This window comes from Taurulus bubalis (genome assembly GCF_910589615.1).
Source record: "Taurulus bubalis genome assembly, chromosome: 8".
In the NCBI taxonomy this organism is placed as follows: domain Eukaryota; kingdom Metazoa; phylum Chordata; class Actinopteri; order Perciformes; family Cottidae; genus Taurulus; species Taurulus bubalis.
Window position 1 is genome coordinate 10,998,519 of NC_136596.1, and position 16,565 is coordinate 11,015,083.

Below are 16,565 nucleotides of genomic sequence, written 5' to 3' on the forward strand. Positions count from 1 at the left end.
ATTCAAGGAGTACCGACACAAATCAAAGTTACTATTGTTTTCTGGTGCTTTGAACAGCTGGTGGTACATCAGTGATGCTCTCAAAAATGGGCTTCAGATGAGACACAAAAACTATTTCACACAGGCCTATAGACTCTTTTTAGTTACAAACAATCTGACTGTATGTATGTGATATATGTGTGAACATACCTGTGACATAGAGTTGCATTTGTAATGATTTCTTTCTGTTGATTTTGATTTTAGAAGTAAGTTTGAAGCATAAAAATCTGGATAATCTTTCAACCCTGTAGCTTCTAAATATAGAGATGGAACCGTACAAAATATAATGTTAAGTATCGTAAAAACAACAATAGCTTAATGTAAAGTCCTAATAAAAAGTACATTAGGATATATAGCATTGCACTAAGTAACTGGCTTCTCTCCAGCCCTGTGCATGTGTCAGTATTTTACTAATAGAAACCTGATCAACTGAGCCCACTATCGGGCGAGGAGTGAATAGTTTAACAGGAGCTGCATTCCAGTGCTGCAGCTCATCTGTGTTTTGGAGAACGAGCTCCTCTTAGTCCTTAATGCACTATTTGGCTTTGGTACATTGCTTTACATTGTGACGATGACAAGTAATTTGGACATGTTTTGTCCGTTTTTGGACGTCATATGAGGATCGGTTTGTATGAAGTTGTGTCTAGTTTGTGTTAACATGCCCGTTTGCTTATCGGTCTCTCTGTTTGGATCTAATTAACAGTCGGGTTGAATCTACCCTTCATGTCAGCTGGCATAAATGTTTTGGCAGGCCATAATTTTATATATTAGCCTATTATTGATTTCACCATCTTTTGCCTTGATCTGGGTTTTTGGATGCTGCAGTTCTCTCCAGCCCCTGCAGAAGAGATCCCCCCATAATTCAATAAAACTGAGTGATCTATCAGTGCCTCCCTGAGACCCTGGTCAGTCCTCTTGTTGTACATGTGCACACCACCCGCCCTGGCTTCACTCCATTGTTTTTACATGTGCTTGAACACATGCAGAGAGCAACACAAACATACTGACAATGGAGCACATGTGCACGTGTCAGCTGTCAGCACACAGAAATACAATCAGTCCATGTGGCCAGTAGAAATCTCATCTGATAAATTGTAATTGTTTTCATTTTTTTCTTCATTTGGACACATTAGGGAAGCAATATAAGGGCTGTTACTGCTGCATCCGAACTTTCATCCTGTGTCCTTAATTCCATAGAAATGAATCTGAGATTATCGGGTGAATGACCTTGTCCCCGCAGTTATTTAAAAGAGAGGCACAGTTCCTCCCACAGTGAGAGCATAAGGAATGGAAATATCTTGGTAGCTCATTTCTATAAGACTCACTATACCTTGTTAATCCTGCTCCCCCCTACCCCCTGACTGAAACTGGGATTTACTGCACCAACTGCACTTTAACTCTTTAAATCTCCCACTGCTGCACACACTGAAAGAAGTGCAGCACACAATAGCTGTTACAGTGCTTTATAGTTTGCAATAGACGGAGGAGTAGTTTGTATGCCTCCTGGTGGGCAGTACAAATGCACTAAATGTCAATCTGGTAAGTCTTAACAATATCTCATGTTAACTCTTGCAGCATTCAGCACAAATGCGCATCAAGCAGGCAGTGTGATAAGTGGGGGAGTCAGACCAGTCAGTACAGTGGGGAGGGCAGCAAGTCTTTGATCAGGATTAACTGGCAAGTCAGGTCTTTGACAGAGAGAGAGAGAGAGAGAGAGAGAGAGAGAGAGAGAGAGAGAGAGAGAGAGAGAGAGAGAGAGAGAGAGAGAGAGAGAGTTTCATGCTGCGTTAGCATCCCCTCAGCAACTCCATCAATACTGCATACAGCTGAGAAACTGGCAAAGGTCCTCCGTGCTGCATTTGCAAGCTCGGAGAGCAACTCCCACGACCGGTCCGCTCAGTCTGCTGCTGGAGGGGGCTCTCTGCGAGGGGCAGCGCGCACTTACACACTCAGTCGAGACTCTGCTGCATCGAGAGGCATAAGAGGAGAGCAAAGGACGATACGGAAGGACGCCCGGACTGGGAATACTCCAGTGGACAGAGCCAATCCCGGAGAGAGACAGGACTGGGAGGACACTCGTGTGCTAATATGCTACCGTGCTCCCCAGGGGAGGCTGAGCATCAGCGAGTTTGACAGGATTTCAGTGCACCTGCTCCATACACACTGGTAAGCTTTATGCATTCATTTTACAGTCAGGGAAATATAGCTGTTTTATTAGTTCCCAATATGATGTGTTGATGTGATGCTCTGTATAGTCACACTTACTTTGCCTGCATTTGTGCACTTTGGGCACATGCAGTAGGCTACTTGTATGGCAGTTGTTTGATCTTCCCTGGAGACTAAAGAACCATGGTGGTGCATTATGTCCAACTTAAATTTTTATGGATCCGTCCTGCTACACACATGTAAAATAAGAGCATCCTCAGGGCTGATTAAGTTGACATATTACACCAGTAACTCTTTATGAACAATATCACATCGTAAATCTTACAATCTATCAGTTTCTATCAAGTTGTGTGTGTGTGTGTGTGTGTGTGTGTGTGTGTGTGTGTGTGTGTGTGTGTGTGTGTGTGTGTGTGTATTTGTTTGTGTGTGTGCATGCTGAGAAACCGGTCAATAGCAGAATTGTTATATGGAAGCACGGCTCTTCTGTGGGGGTGTACACCCCTCTGTACGCCACAATTCTAGTTTTCCATGACATCATGGAGAGGTTATCGCTCAAAGCAGCAGCAAAATGACCTGATAGACATGGTGGTGCCATTGTTAACCAGCTTTAGCTTTACAGACAAATATAATATACATTATTTAAAGTTTGGGACACCTTTTTGATGTTGATTTGTGAACTCGTTTGAGTGCCACACTAAACAATGCCAAATGAAGATATGCTCTTTGTTTTTAGAGCCATATGGTATCTATCTATTCTACTAAAAAATGTTCAATGACCTCAGCTCCCTGTTATTATTATATTCCATCCATTTCAGTTTGTAAACACACTTTAGATACTGTTTGTGACCTTATGAATCTGTTGACAGCTCTCCTAATATTGCCAATAAACACTACCAAATTTACCTACAAGCAAACAATACAAACATTTGTAGAAACTAGGCTCAAGAATGGTGTGAATGAACTAACTCACAATGTATGATTGTGTCATGTACTAGAGCGTCTTAATGGAGATTGTGGTTCAATGTAATCCAGTCTTTGTTCTTTTATAGTTAAGGCGATGGAGTAAATAGAAAGGAATCAAAAGCTTCTTGGTATTTCGGAAGGACATGCTGGTGACTCAATGGACGAAGGTGTACAAATCTAACCTCAAACATGGATTATATGTCTGTCTCCTTCCAATGTGAACAATAAAAAAAAGAAATACAGACATTTATTTAATTTCAAAGACAACAATTTCACACACATGTCCTTTATAATGAATGCTTCCTTAAGCTGGCGGTAAGCACAACAGATAACCTAAGAGTCTGGGGAGGGAGCACTTGAGCTCAATGGTTGGATTTACGCAATCAGGGGATGATTCCTTATCTTTGTATTTCACAAACCAGGAAAACATGCAAACTGTGAGTGAGGGAAAGAGGTGTGGCCATATATTAAGAGTGCAGGTAGATTGTTGCCCTTTATCCGCTGAGGACCAGAGACCTGCCAAGCAAGTGTTTACATAAAACAGACCACAAATTGGGATCGTTGGAACCAGCGGGTCTTCTTTCATTCAGGTGCTGCTGCAAGTCCAGTGTTTATTGGAGGATCACGTTTGTCCTTGTCTGGAAGGATTATGGTACATTGGCTGTATCTCTGCATTACAGAGTGAAGGTCTTCAGCTGGGAGAGAAGCTGAAGATATAAGAACAATGTCACTTTTTGATCCTCATTGAAGAGCAATAACAGCTCTCACTGTTTACTGTTGGAGAATGATAGATGTGACTTTGGTGCTCAACATTCCTGCTTTTTTCACCCACAGTCATTTTATAGATTGACCTCCTCGCCTCCAACCAGGAGCTGCCTTTTTCTAATTCTCCCCTCCAACATTCCAGTAGCAGGTATTACATTAGTAGGGAAGTGAGTGAAACTGACAGCTTGTTTGCAGGCAGGATTATTAGCACTGCTGGGGGACAGGCCCAACAGCGACAGAGCGAGATCTGCGTCATATGTTGTGAGGACCAAATCTGCTTAACCTACTTTAGTTTTGCACAAAATATGTTGGCGCTCGCTGGAACTACAACTCTTTGCGATTCAATTTAACCACCCCATTTTCAGTGGCGAAAAAAGAAGTGGCAACATGTGAGAGTGAAGTCTGCTCTCTTCGGGAAGTGATTTGATATGTTGCTCGCTGTATTTAGAGAAACACACAACTTCAAAGGCTCTGCTGTGTATGCCTGTTGACAAAATGCAGAAACTGTCAGTGCTTGGCCCAGATATTTGGATGCAAAGCGCCAAAATAAAGACCAAAATGACAATTGTGGGGGATGCTCAATTTGGAAAATATGATATGATGTTATAGCCAAAAACATTATCATAGGCTTTCATGTATTTTTTCGACTTTGAAATATGTCTCAAACAAACAGTGGTGAAAGAAGCATTTAGAACATTTAAATAAGTGAAAGAACAAACAGAGCAAAGTAAAAATACTACTAAAAGCAGCAAAATATTCTGAAAGCATCAAAAGCAAAAGTATTTGTTCTGCAGCTCAATGTGCCCATGTGACTCATAATATTATAATGTAACATTTTTAGATTGCTGATACTGACGCATCCGTTTGACTGTTGTCTCTAGAATGAGGTAGAGCTAGTTTTAGATACAGTCAAGTTAGTCCAGTGTCCTCAAAGGTTCACGCAATTAATCTGAGGGCTCATAAAATTATCAATGAGAGCGGAAAGAAGAAAAAACGTATCACAAGGGAAAGCCAAAAAGGTTTGGAATAACAGATTACATCTTTGACAATGTGTTGGAATTTAATTTATTTACTTGAATTAATCTGCAAGTCACTTAACTATAGCAGTCAAATAAATGTAGTTGGGTAAAGATTGCGATATTTTACTTTGACAACATTACAAGTACCTCAAAATTATACTTAAGCACAGTACTTGCATTAATGTACATAGTTAAATTCACCCACTGCAACAACTCGATCTCAGCTGCATAGTTGAGGCCAGTCCGAGATCTTTCCATTTGTTCTAAGCAGTGCTCCATTCAACACTGCACACTTTTTTTCTGATGTTCAAGGACATTAAGATGTGCTCAGAATATCAAGCAGTCCTTTTGGTTGCACCTAACAAGGATAATTTGGTGATGGACTGCACCATGTTGAGCGAAACACCTGCTATCCCGGGTCCACCCAGATTCATAGCAGCCATCACTCGGTGATTAACTAACTACTGTATGTGTGGCTGAAATACCAGAGCTGGCAGAAATGTGAGGGCAACGTGGCAACAAAACAAGGGGATTTTGAAACTCAAGGGGCCCCTGCCTCCCTTTATAGCGCAGTGTGACGAGAAAGTTAATAGGTGTCGGAGTGCTGTTAATATTTAACAGTTCACCATGCAATATGCATGAACAAAGAACAATGTGTATGGAAATGTTCCTAAAAAACACAATTGCTTTATTTTTACAAGCACTAGCATGTTACATACACACACATACACACACACACACACACACACACACACACACACACACACACACACACACACACACACACACACACACACACACACACACAAAATAATCTGGCAGTCTAATCCTGACTTCAAACACTTAAGAGTTTTTCATGATAACAGAAACACAATAATTTACTACGTCTGATTAGAAGACAAAGATAGGACCATTCAAAAGTATGGAGACAAATTGAGGTCAAATGTTTTGTCAATCTGAACGACAGACTTGTAAATGAAAAGCTACAATTTTCAACTGAAAGCAGTCAAGATAAAACAATTCAGCAGAGAAACTTGTTATTTCTTATAAAAACTCTGAAATCATGACAACATCCGTCTGTGTGACTGAGGGTTGTTGACGATGTCTTTCCTTCTCTCCATGCAGATTATGTGGAGGAGCTGACGTGTGCGATGGCCAGCCAGGACCTGCAGGATCTCATATACACAGCTCTGTGTTATCGTTACCTCCCAACAAAGCAGCCCAGCACGAGAATCTGACCGCACCTCCCCTCCCTCTCCCCCTTCCCTCCCTCTCCCTGGGTGTCCCTCATTCCTGGGCCCACGATGGGAGGATGCTTCTCCAAACCCAAACCAGGTACCCGACATGTTGCCCTCGGGCAGGTTACCAAACAAGTACAACAAGCAGCAGATGTAGGCTAACTGCAATACAACACATTTCAATGTTAAATTAAAAAGGTGTTGAAACACCTCCACAGGGGTTTCTTTGTGCTGTCGTTGTACAAGATGGCATAACATAGTGTGGTGTTTATGTTATTTTGTCCACCCCATTAGCTGCTTTCCTGCTTTTAGTATACCCAGTATACTAACGTGGTTGAAATCTTTTTCACACTATTGACAACAATATTTCCACTAATTGATATTGAAGTATCAGCAAAATATCTAAAGATAAACCATAATCAAAGCTGCATAAGAGCAAACTCTTTGTATTTGTAGAATAAGAAACTAAATTAACTCATTGTGTTAGTCTTGCTCAACATCATTCATTGTGGACAACAGACATTTGTAGAACAACATGATTACATCAAATAATCACATTTTTATTATTATAAAAGTTAAAAAATGAAAGCTCAAACCTGCTGTGTTGTTTGCAGCTACTACCTTAGTTTTAAAAGAAATGTAGATTTAAGTTGAATTCTGATGAGTATGTAATGTGAAATATGGAGAATGCAGAGATATCAGTGTAATTATTTTACAAATATGTACCACCGTTACTGTATTTTAACAAACGGTTTCATAACATGGCCGTCCTTCTGTAATAACAGACATATCAAATTTGATTTTGCTTATTGAAATACTTTATTGTTTATATCCGTTATTCATTTGTACAATGTCAGTGAATGTAGCTGAAGACACATGCATTAATATTTTACTGTTTCCATGGAGAAATCAGTTATTTCTTTTCTATTTTTAAAGATATATTTAGGGACAGTTGGTTCAGAATGACTCATATTGAAAGCTTCAAATCCTGTTCCACATGTCACCTCATATGCAGCCTCATCTGTTTGCCATGCAGTGTTTAGTGTGGGAGGAATTGTGATGCTCTCTGCGGCATCTTTGGTTAAGAGGAGTACATACTGAGAAAATATAAAAATATGACTGTGTGTGTGTGTGTGTAGCCATATCAGTGTTAGCATGGATTGGAGATTAGCAATCTTGCTTTACTGCTGTTTTGCAGGTGCTAATAACATACTGTACTCATGGGATTAGGACACCTTAACCCCCTGTGTGATCTATATACATGTGATTGAACAGAGGCTGTTGATTGTAATTTATTAGTGTCTACTAAACACTAACAATCAATAACAAATTAACAGGGTTATCATATTAAAATATCTTGGCAGTGAGCGTTTGTTTAGTTTCACACAATGTTATAACATTTTTTCTAGAGGAGCTGCTATCAACAGAACATAGACTCCACTTATTAGAAAATAAAGCAAAGCACCTCATCTTTTAGGTCAGTTCTTAAAGATTATTAGAATGGGAAACCATCTTTTGCCAATCCTAGAAAATGTTCGTCAGAGAACTCACAAGAAATAAAAACTATAAGACTATCCTTCTAGCATCAAGTTAGGGTCAGATTACACAGACAGACAGGAAGTTACTCAAGTCAAACTCATATTTAAGGTATCTCGGCTTTATGATTCTGATGACTGATACTTTGGTGGGATTCAAGATAGAGCTTGACCAAGTCTAACAGTATAGTTGTATAGTATATTTTAAGTCCCATAAGCTTAGATAAACGTTTCATACCATCACCATTAAATTATCAAAATAGTTGTTATGATTTTACCATCTACATGAGATTAATTGAACTAACTATCCAGCGAAAAAGCTTCTCCAAACGTCTACAAAAAAAAAATATATATATATTTTTGACTTTTTCAGAAAGAATAGAACGTATCTTACTCTCAGTAATCTAATCTAAATGATCCTACTAAAGATACAATGTGTATGTGTGTATAATATATATATATATATTTGAGTCTAAGTGGCACCGTCACAGGATGTACGAGGGAGAAATGGCACATCACCCTCCTCATTTGCATCAAAATGTGAAAAAATGCAGAACAATTAAAGAAACTGTGAAATTATAGACAGGGATTTAAACAACATGTGTTTACTCAAAGCTAAATGCTTAATAAAACATCCTTGTTAAAGCTCTAAAGACCAAAAAGATCAAAAGCCTTACAGAAAACATTTCGGTACCAGATGACTTCTTTGCACTGATCAGATGAAGCATCAGTGTGGTGATGTGCCATTTAGCAGCAGACATTATAGCAGCAACTAAAGATTCTCTTCAGCTGTGGAAAGCTTTCTCTTTCTTTTCTCCTGCAATTGCACTCACTTTTATGATTTTCCATTGATTTTAATTAAGACTTGCTCAGCAGGATAAAATTCCAGCCAGATTACTGTGTAAGAACCGGATGATCAGCACATTTTTCCAGCCGAACAGATAAAGCCTGCTACAGTGAAAAAGGAGTTACACAACCGTTTCTTAATGTTCAGAAATATAAACCCAACAGCAGCGCATCAGTAATCATCAAAGAAAACGTAATATCTCACAATTAATTTACACCACTCTGTAATTGTTGGTTTTCTTTATGCGGCAAAATTAAGAATATCCACAAAACAGTGTTGTTGTTGTTTTGTTGAAGCCACTTTAAAGAAATGTTATTATTTCAAGCATTATCCTGTAAAAATCTATATTTTCCAGTTTAGTCAATTCATTTAGAAATATATAGACTGATAGGTGGATGAGTATGTTTGTGCCATCTCTGGTAAATCTGGTATCAACAGCAACAATGTAAAAGGATGTTTGGCAATGCTCTGCATAGGAGCGATATGGTGCTTTGCATGACTGTTTTCCTGCTGTTTAGAAGACAAAATGCGGTGTATTTTAACAGTAATGAATAAATCAGGATTAATGTTGAATGATGCCTGTAATTTTACTCGCTAGAAGATAGAATGAAAAAGAAAAGAAACAAGCGTGGCCTTATCACCTGCTTCCTGTTTTCATTTGTTTCAGTTGTGGAGATGTCAGACTCAATTTGTCCCAGAATTGTAGACATCTCTCCTAACTGAAAGGAAAATCTATTTGAAGGATTCACAGCATCATTGTACTGCAGTCATTGTGTGTTGCATGTGATCAGTCATGCATTTTCAGCCATTTTCTAAGGGAGATGTCTTTGTGTTGTGCAGTTGAAGTTAAAGTGGAACTCTCTCTCCTGGAAAAAGAAAAAGAGGTGGACGGGCTGTCCCCTAATGGCAAAGCGAGCCCCTTTGCTGACTGTAGACCTAACGGTGCCCTGGGACACGGCTCTGATGATGACTCCACACCGCTGCCCCTCTACCACAAATCACGGGACTACGTGGAGGCCTCCGTCTGTCACGTTAAAGACCTGGAAAACGGACAGTAAGAAAATTAAAAACACAATTAAAAAAATATATATACACCCAAAACACACACGTACTCATGCACACATGCATGTTGAGGTAAAGAAGCTGTTATGATGTACATCAGATGTCGCTCAACAATCCAGAAGGATATAAATTACATCTTAAAGGGATAGTTCACGCAAAAACACAATAAAACCAAGGATTCCTTTATTGACTTATCAGAGATACATCCGTTTATACAGTATGTCGGCGAATTAGAAAGAAGACAATAGAGTACAGAAATAATGTTCAGACCTACTGTAATTGAACTCCCTCGGTAATGTTAGGAACACAGCAGCATCTGTAAAGTGTTTTAACATTAGCTAAAATTAGCCATCATAAGCAACTGGTCATACCAGGCCGAATATATTTATCTGTATAGCAGCAGAAAAAACCTGAGTGTATTGAATTGTGTTTTATTGCTAATAAATTTAACCTTAAACTTGTAAGTGAGAAGATAGTGTAATTTCTCCATATTAACTATGGCATTCATCCAAAATACATGATGGCTTTCATGATTGTCATGTCGCTGTTCTTTAAATTCCTTTGGCTCTGTGTTGCTACCAGAGTGTAGCGTGGACAGATGAATGTGAATTTGTAGTCCTGATGTGTTTTAATAGTGACATTCTTCTTCCAACTTGTTTTTAACCTGTCAAAACAGCCCTTGTCTATGCAATCATAAAACAGTGCACGCACCCTTTTGTTTTCGTGTGTTTGACAGAATGCGAGAGGTAGATCTGGGAATTGGCAAAGCGCTGTTGATCAAAGAACACGGGGAGTTCTCCGCCATGGCCCACAAGTGTCCACACTACGGAGCACCTCTGGTCAAAGGTGAGTCTCATATGTTGAGGTTTGATTTTTAACATTTATTGTGAAATTTGACATCCTACATTTGACATCCTTGTTATTTTCTGTCCTTCCAGGGGTGTTGTCAAAAGGACACGTGCGCTGTCCATGGCATGGTGCATGTTTCAACATTGCAACGGGAGACCTGGAGGACTTCCCCGGGCTGGACAGCCTGCCTACCTTCCAGGTGACCTTCCTCGCTGGTGCTGTCGTAACACATTCCCTGCCTTATCATGTCTCTAAGCACCATCAAAAAGTGTACACATCGCTCATGTCTGTTTGCTCCAGGTCAGAGTTGAAAAGGACAAGGTGATCATTCGCGCAAACAAGCAGGTAATCAGAGAACGAATGTGGAGAATGTTTGCAGGTAAAGAAACGAACCATCTGATTAATTTGAGATCTTTTTAAAAACATTTCCAGGCTCTTCAGTCGCAGAAACGGTCAAAGCCCATGGCCCGATGCTCAGCAGTCATTAACTCCAGCACAGGCTTTAGCCATGTTCTCATCATCGGCTCAGGTCAGTCTGTTTTTGTCTCTCAAACAACGAGGATCCAGCTGTATTTGACTCTTATTAGCAGCGCCACCCTTCGCTGTCTCTCTTTCAATATCAATGTCTTCTTTTATGGTGAACGCATGCGAAGGTCCAGCAGGTCTGGTGTGTGCAGAGACACTGAGGCAAGAGGGCTTCACCGATCGCATCGTCATGTGCACCATGGACAGGCATCCTCCATACGACAGGCCTAAACTGAGTAAGGTTTGTACACGGACCCTGAACACATGAACTGAGACAGAACTAAACTTTGCCGAGAAAGTTACGTAAGAGACTGCAGTGGTGATGAAACAGCTGCACTTCACAGCAACAGTGATTTAAAGAAAGTTTTGCATGCAAGTTTGCCGTGAAAAGCTTGAAAATTATTAGCATGAATTGGTTGTTTACAGTTGGCCAGCTTTTGGAAAGATTGCTTTTGAATTCAGAGATTTCTGTTTAATTCAATGTAATTATTTGATTGATGTACTCAGCACTAACTTGCTGACCTTTAGTCCTTAGACAGCACAGCAGAGCAGTTGAAATTGCGCTCACTGGACTTCTTGCAGGATCATGACATTGAACTGCTCATAGAGAAAGAGGTGAGCGGTGGTGACTTCAGATCAATCGATTCATTAATTTGATCCAGATCTATCGTTTACATTTTTCACAAAAATCCAACATATAAACCTGTGTGACCCTGCCATGTTTGCTTCAGGCTGTGGCGATAGATGTGAAAACACGTTCTGTGACCTTTGAAGATGGTTTGAGGATGGAGTACAGGAAACTCTTTATTGCTACAGGAAGCCAGTAAGGAAAAAGAAAAACCTATTCTATTTCATGACAAAAAAACAGCTGACATTATGAATCATAAATGACACCCGATTTCTTCCAAAGACCCAAACCAATGGTCTACAACGGAAAGGACGTCAAGAACGTGTTCCACCTCAGGACGCCCGAGGACGCTAACAGCATAGCACGGCTAGCCAACAACAAGAACGCTGTGATTGTGGGAACATCATATGTTGGTGAGAAAAAGATACATTCTTCTCATTTGTGCTTAACCTTTAAGATTAACCTTTAAAAGCAACTTTTAAGTGATCACATTAATCTAATTGATCCCATGTATTAACAGACAATTAGAGACAAGAATACACCCTACATTAGCTCCATTGCATAAAATACATTACAGTTCACATACAGTTCACTCAGTGATATTTTATTCTGCAAAAAAAAGCATGTGGAGGATACATTTTTATGTGTGTAAAATGTTTTACAGATCCAGTGACAACATCTAATACCCAGCATATAAATATATACATTAGAAATTGTCTTAAATGCAAACAAAAGAAAACTAAACTGGAATCGCCTGTTGCTGGTAGATGAGGTTCATCAGAGAAACTATCTGGTACAATTACTCAAAAGGTGTTTGCTCACCTCGGCTTCGGTACTGCAGCCATCTATCATCTACTCTGAGACATCTTAAGATTCCCCTGGAGCGCCCTTACATTGAAAAGTAATTTAAAATAATATATCGACATTTATTCTGAAGTTTATTATCAGTTTATTATTATCAGTTTGATTAGTACTAGCCCTGTTGACTGTGAGAGCCAGAACACACGATTCACATCATTTTCATTCAGTGACCCTTCACGTCTGGAAGCATGTTATGTTTTTCCACTAATTTATTCAGATCTTCTTTCTGTGTCATTTTGCATTAATAACTACATATATGAACTGTGTGCTGTTTATTTGTTGTGTTGGCAGGTATGGAGGTGGCTGCTGCTCTAACTGACAAAGCCCACTCGGTGTCTATCATCGGGATTGAGTCAGTTCCCTTTAAAAAAGCTCTCGGGGAGAAAGTAGGGAAAGCCATAATGAAGGTAGGGACACAGTTATGAAGCATCTCCAGAATACTTTCATTGTAACTCCACAAGAACAAGTAGTTACTGTGTCTGTGCTGTGTTTTGTTCTCTTCAGCTGTTCGAGGTAAACAGGGTGAAGTTCTACATGCTGAACGAGGTGTCAGAGATGGTTGGCCATCATGGACAGGTATTCAGAAAGTGAGAAAAACAGCGTGACGTGATGCTCAGCAGCACGACCCTCTCTTGTTTAATCCATGAAGAAGATGAGTCGGATAAGAAACACAAGAATATTAACCAAAATAAAAACTATTTGGTGTGCGTGTTCACTAGCTCCTGAAAACTGTGGTGCAAACAACCTCGTAATTAATATAAAGATAATTATAAACATTTTGATTGAAATGCTTCAAGATGCACTCCCTGTTACTACACAATGTACACATGGGCAGAACATTGTCTTCTGTTTTGTGTGTGTATTGTGTTCACTGCATGTAGGACAACATCATTCAAAGTAAGATACTGCATCTTTAGTGCAGTAGTATGGCCTGGACATTTGTTTTTTCCTGTTTCCACAGCTGAAGGAGGTGGTACTGAAGAGTGGAAAAGTCCTGCGGGCAGACGTGTGTGTCATCGGAGCAGGTAATGTCCAAGATGATGCACAATGTACCTTTCATTATCTGTAGTGACATACAATTAAAGCAGATGACGAAATTCCCTTCTGAAAATTGTAGCAGCTCCATGTTTAACCTATTTCCTCCAATGTGTCTCAGGAAGTATTCCTGCAACAGGCTTCCTAAAACAGAGCGGCATCCACATGGACTCCAGGGGCTTCATCACTGTTAACAAGGTATTTTGCCAGATGCCTGAAGCCGGAGTGAAAGTGTTTCATTGTTGATTTACTCCTCTAAACTTTCTCCCAGATGATGCAGACAAATGCTGACGGGGTTTTTGCTGGAGGAGATGTGGTGGTGTTCCCTTTCCTGCCACGCAACAACAAGAAGGTGAACATCCCTCACTGGCAAATGGCTCATGTACACGGTGAGTGTGTCATCCTGACTGCATATCGAAGGCTGTTTTAAATTACTGTGATGATGATTTACGTTCTTAAAGACGAGCACTTAAATGTTCCTTGTTTTCATACTGACAGGAAGAGTGGCAGCTCTCAGCATGATGGGCAGAGCCGCTGACATCAAAACTGTGCCTTATTTCTGGTCAGCCATGTTTGGGAAGACCATACGCTATGCAGGTAGATGTCTCTCTTTAGTTTCAAGAGTATTATTAAGAGGCACACAGAGGTTGAACAATAGCTGAATATTGCTGTTAAGTGTCGTGACCACAATGCCATCTAGCTGTAAAGATATAAATAAAAGCCTAACTGAGAGCCTGCATTGGACTGTTTTTCTGTATGCTGTTGACAAGTCCATGTGTACAATCTTCTATTTGTGAAGGTTATGGTGATGGATTTGATGACGTTATTATACAAGGAGATCTGGATGAACTAAGATTTGTGGCATTTTACACCAGGTACGTTTTATTTTTCACAACAATCTTAAACAAATAGAAAATATGGCTGAATATTTGTTTTTAACTTGTATGACCTTCTCTCTGTATTTGTGAGGTTATATGTCATCTTAAATTGTGACTCCCTGTCTAGTTTCTCATTGTTTTCTCCTTTGGTTTATCTACAGAAGTGAAGAGGTGGTCGCTGTTGCCAGCATGAACTATGATCCTATTGTATCCCGAGTGGCAGAGGTCTTGGGATCCGGAAAGACGATTAAGAAACGAGATGTGGAGTAAGTCTCCCTCCAAGACTTAAATCTGGTGCCGGTTACAATTGCTGTTATGTTCTTTAGGTTTCACTGTGAAGAAAACAAGACAAATGTTATCACTCTGACAGAAACACATGGGATGTTAATCACATGGAAAGCATTATAAGACTCCAGGTTATTGAAATTACACATCAGAGTACTACATAAAATAACACTTTATTTTACGTGTTGTGTAATTTTCTAATGATTTCTGTAGACATTGTCTGGAAAACAACAATGTTATTTATTCCTAATTATAGGGAAAATAGTTGAAGATAGTATAAAAAAGGTTCTGTACATAAGGTACCCACTAATTTATTTGTGTTTTTAAAGAAGAACAATACAATTATATAATGATATAGTTGCATAGTTTTGTAGAGCTTATGTTCAGTTATTAATTTCATCGAGGAATTGCTGGCTTCACTTTACTTTAACCCACCTATAGAGTATTTATAAGCACATTTAAACAAAAAAAATGCCTTTATAAAATTCTTTATATCATACTATTTAAAAAAAACATTGTTTCTTAATGTATTTGTCAACAATTATTAACCAATACATTAATAAACACTTTTTATAAAAATTAGCAAAATGGATGTGGAACATAAAGTGTTACCATGCTGATGTTATTGCCTCTTGTTGCTGCATTACTGTATTGTTATTGCATACATTTATGTCTGTTTTGTTCCTCATGTCTCTCATGTCTTTCATTTCTAAAAATGCAAACTCAAAATTTGAAGGATGTTAGCACGGCTTGGCAAGTATGGATAAATATGTGCTTTTTCTATTTTAAATTTCCCTGATATTGACCATGTGCAGCAGAAAAATGAACACGTATTTGTGTGTATGACTCACTGTTGGTTTTGGGTTTGCAGGACTGGAGACATTTCTTGGTTGAGCGACAAAGGCTCTCAATGACTTCACGTCGGAAGGACAGACCCGAAGTCCACTGGACAACTCAATATGGACACTTATGGTGCTGAGAAACTGAGCAGCTATCCCGGTCTGGACACACACACACAAACACACACACACACAACACACACACACACACACACACACACACACACACACACACACACACACACACACACACACACACACACACACACACACACACTCACTCTCCTGAGGACGACACTGAAACTTGCTTTTGTTCCTGAGAGACGCTTAAGGTGACAAACGGAGCCATGCACGGTCTGAATACATTGAATCGTTGTGTTGGTGGGTCTTTCATGACAAATTTCTCAAACAAAGCAATACTGGATTCAGCCTCTGTGCTGCTGCAAGATGTATCTACCTGTACACTTTGTTTATAAGAAGCCACGCCAGGGATGTGCATTGGCATTTTTTTTGTACAAATAACATTGTATATAGATATAATCCTGAATGCACTGTTACAAGATAAGAACATACAAATTGAACTGAAGTTTTAAATGGCAGGTTTGGTTGTATGCTAACATTCAGGCCTTAGATCTGCATGCTATAACTTACTTTGATGGATGGATCAAAAATCTGCTAAAAACAAACTGCAGAAGATCCTTGAATGCAGCTTTAACAGACCCACTAACACACACACATGCAGCTTTAATTTGTGATAAATGACAATTTCTAGAATGACCACATCTTTGTATTGGCTGTCTTGCTACTGTGGTGGATTGCACAAATTAAATTACTGCATTAGTGCATCTATAATGCATGCACAATAGATTAATGTATTTTCTAGAGAATATTACCCCTTTAGACAAATCCAACAGAAGTTTAGGGTTATTTTGATAGCGGTCACCTCCATTGGGATATTCTTTGTTACTAACTCAGGGAACTGAGGTTTGTCACCTGGACTTACAGGCAAAATAAGCAGAAATTAATTTATT

At 39.4% G+C, this 16,565-nt stretch overlaps 1 protein-coding gene across 1 annotated transcript; it reads left to right on the plus strand.

Annotated features, from left to right (window-relative positions):
• Positions 1–6,256: 6,256 nt before the first annotated feature.
• aifm3 (AIF family member 3) lies at positions 6,257–15,609 on the plus strand (the record flags this gene model as incomplete). The annotated part of the gene is made up of 20 exons (XM_079221636.1): positions 6,257–6,287; positions 9,413–9,626; positions 10,371–10,480; positions 10,573–10,682; positions 10,784–10,828; positions 10,916–11,012; positions 11,137–11,249; positions 11,537–11,623; positions 11,740–11,831; positions 11,919–12,049; positions 12,789–12,904; positions 13,002–13,073; positions 13,459–13,522; positions 13,654–13,730; positions 13,804–13,921; positions 14,031–14,129; positions 14,332–14,407; positions 14,572–14,676; positions 15,432–15,452; positions 15,567–15,609. The coding sequence occupies 20 exons, from the start codon at positions 6,257–6,259 to the stop codon at positions 15,607–15,609; spliced, it is 1,821 nt and encodes a 606-aa protein (XP_079077762.1).
• Between the last annotated feature and the right edge of the window lie 956 nt (positions 15,610–16,565).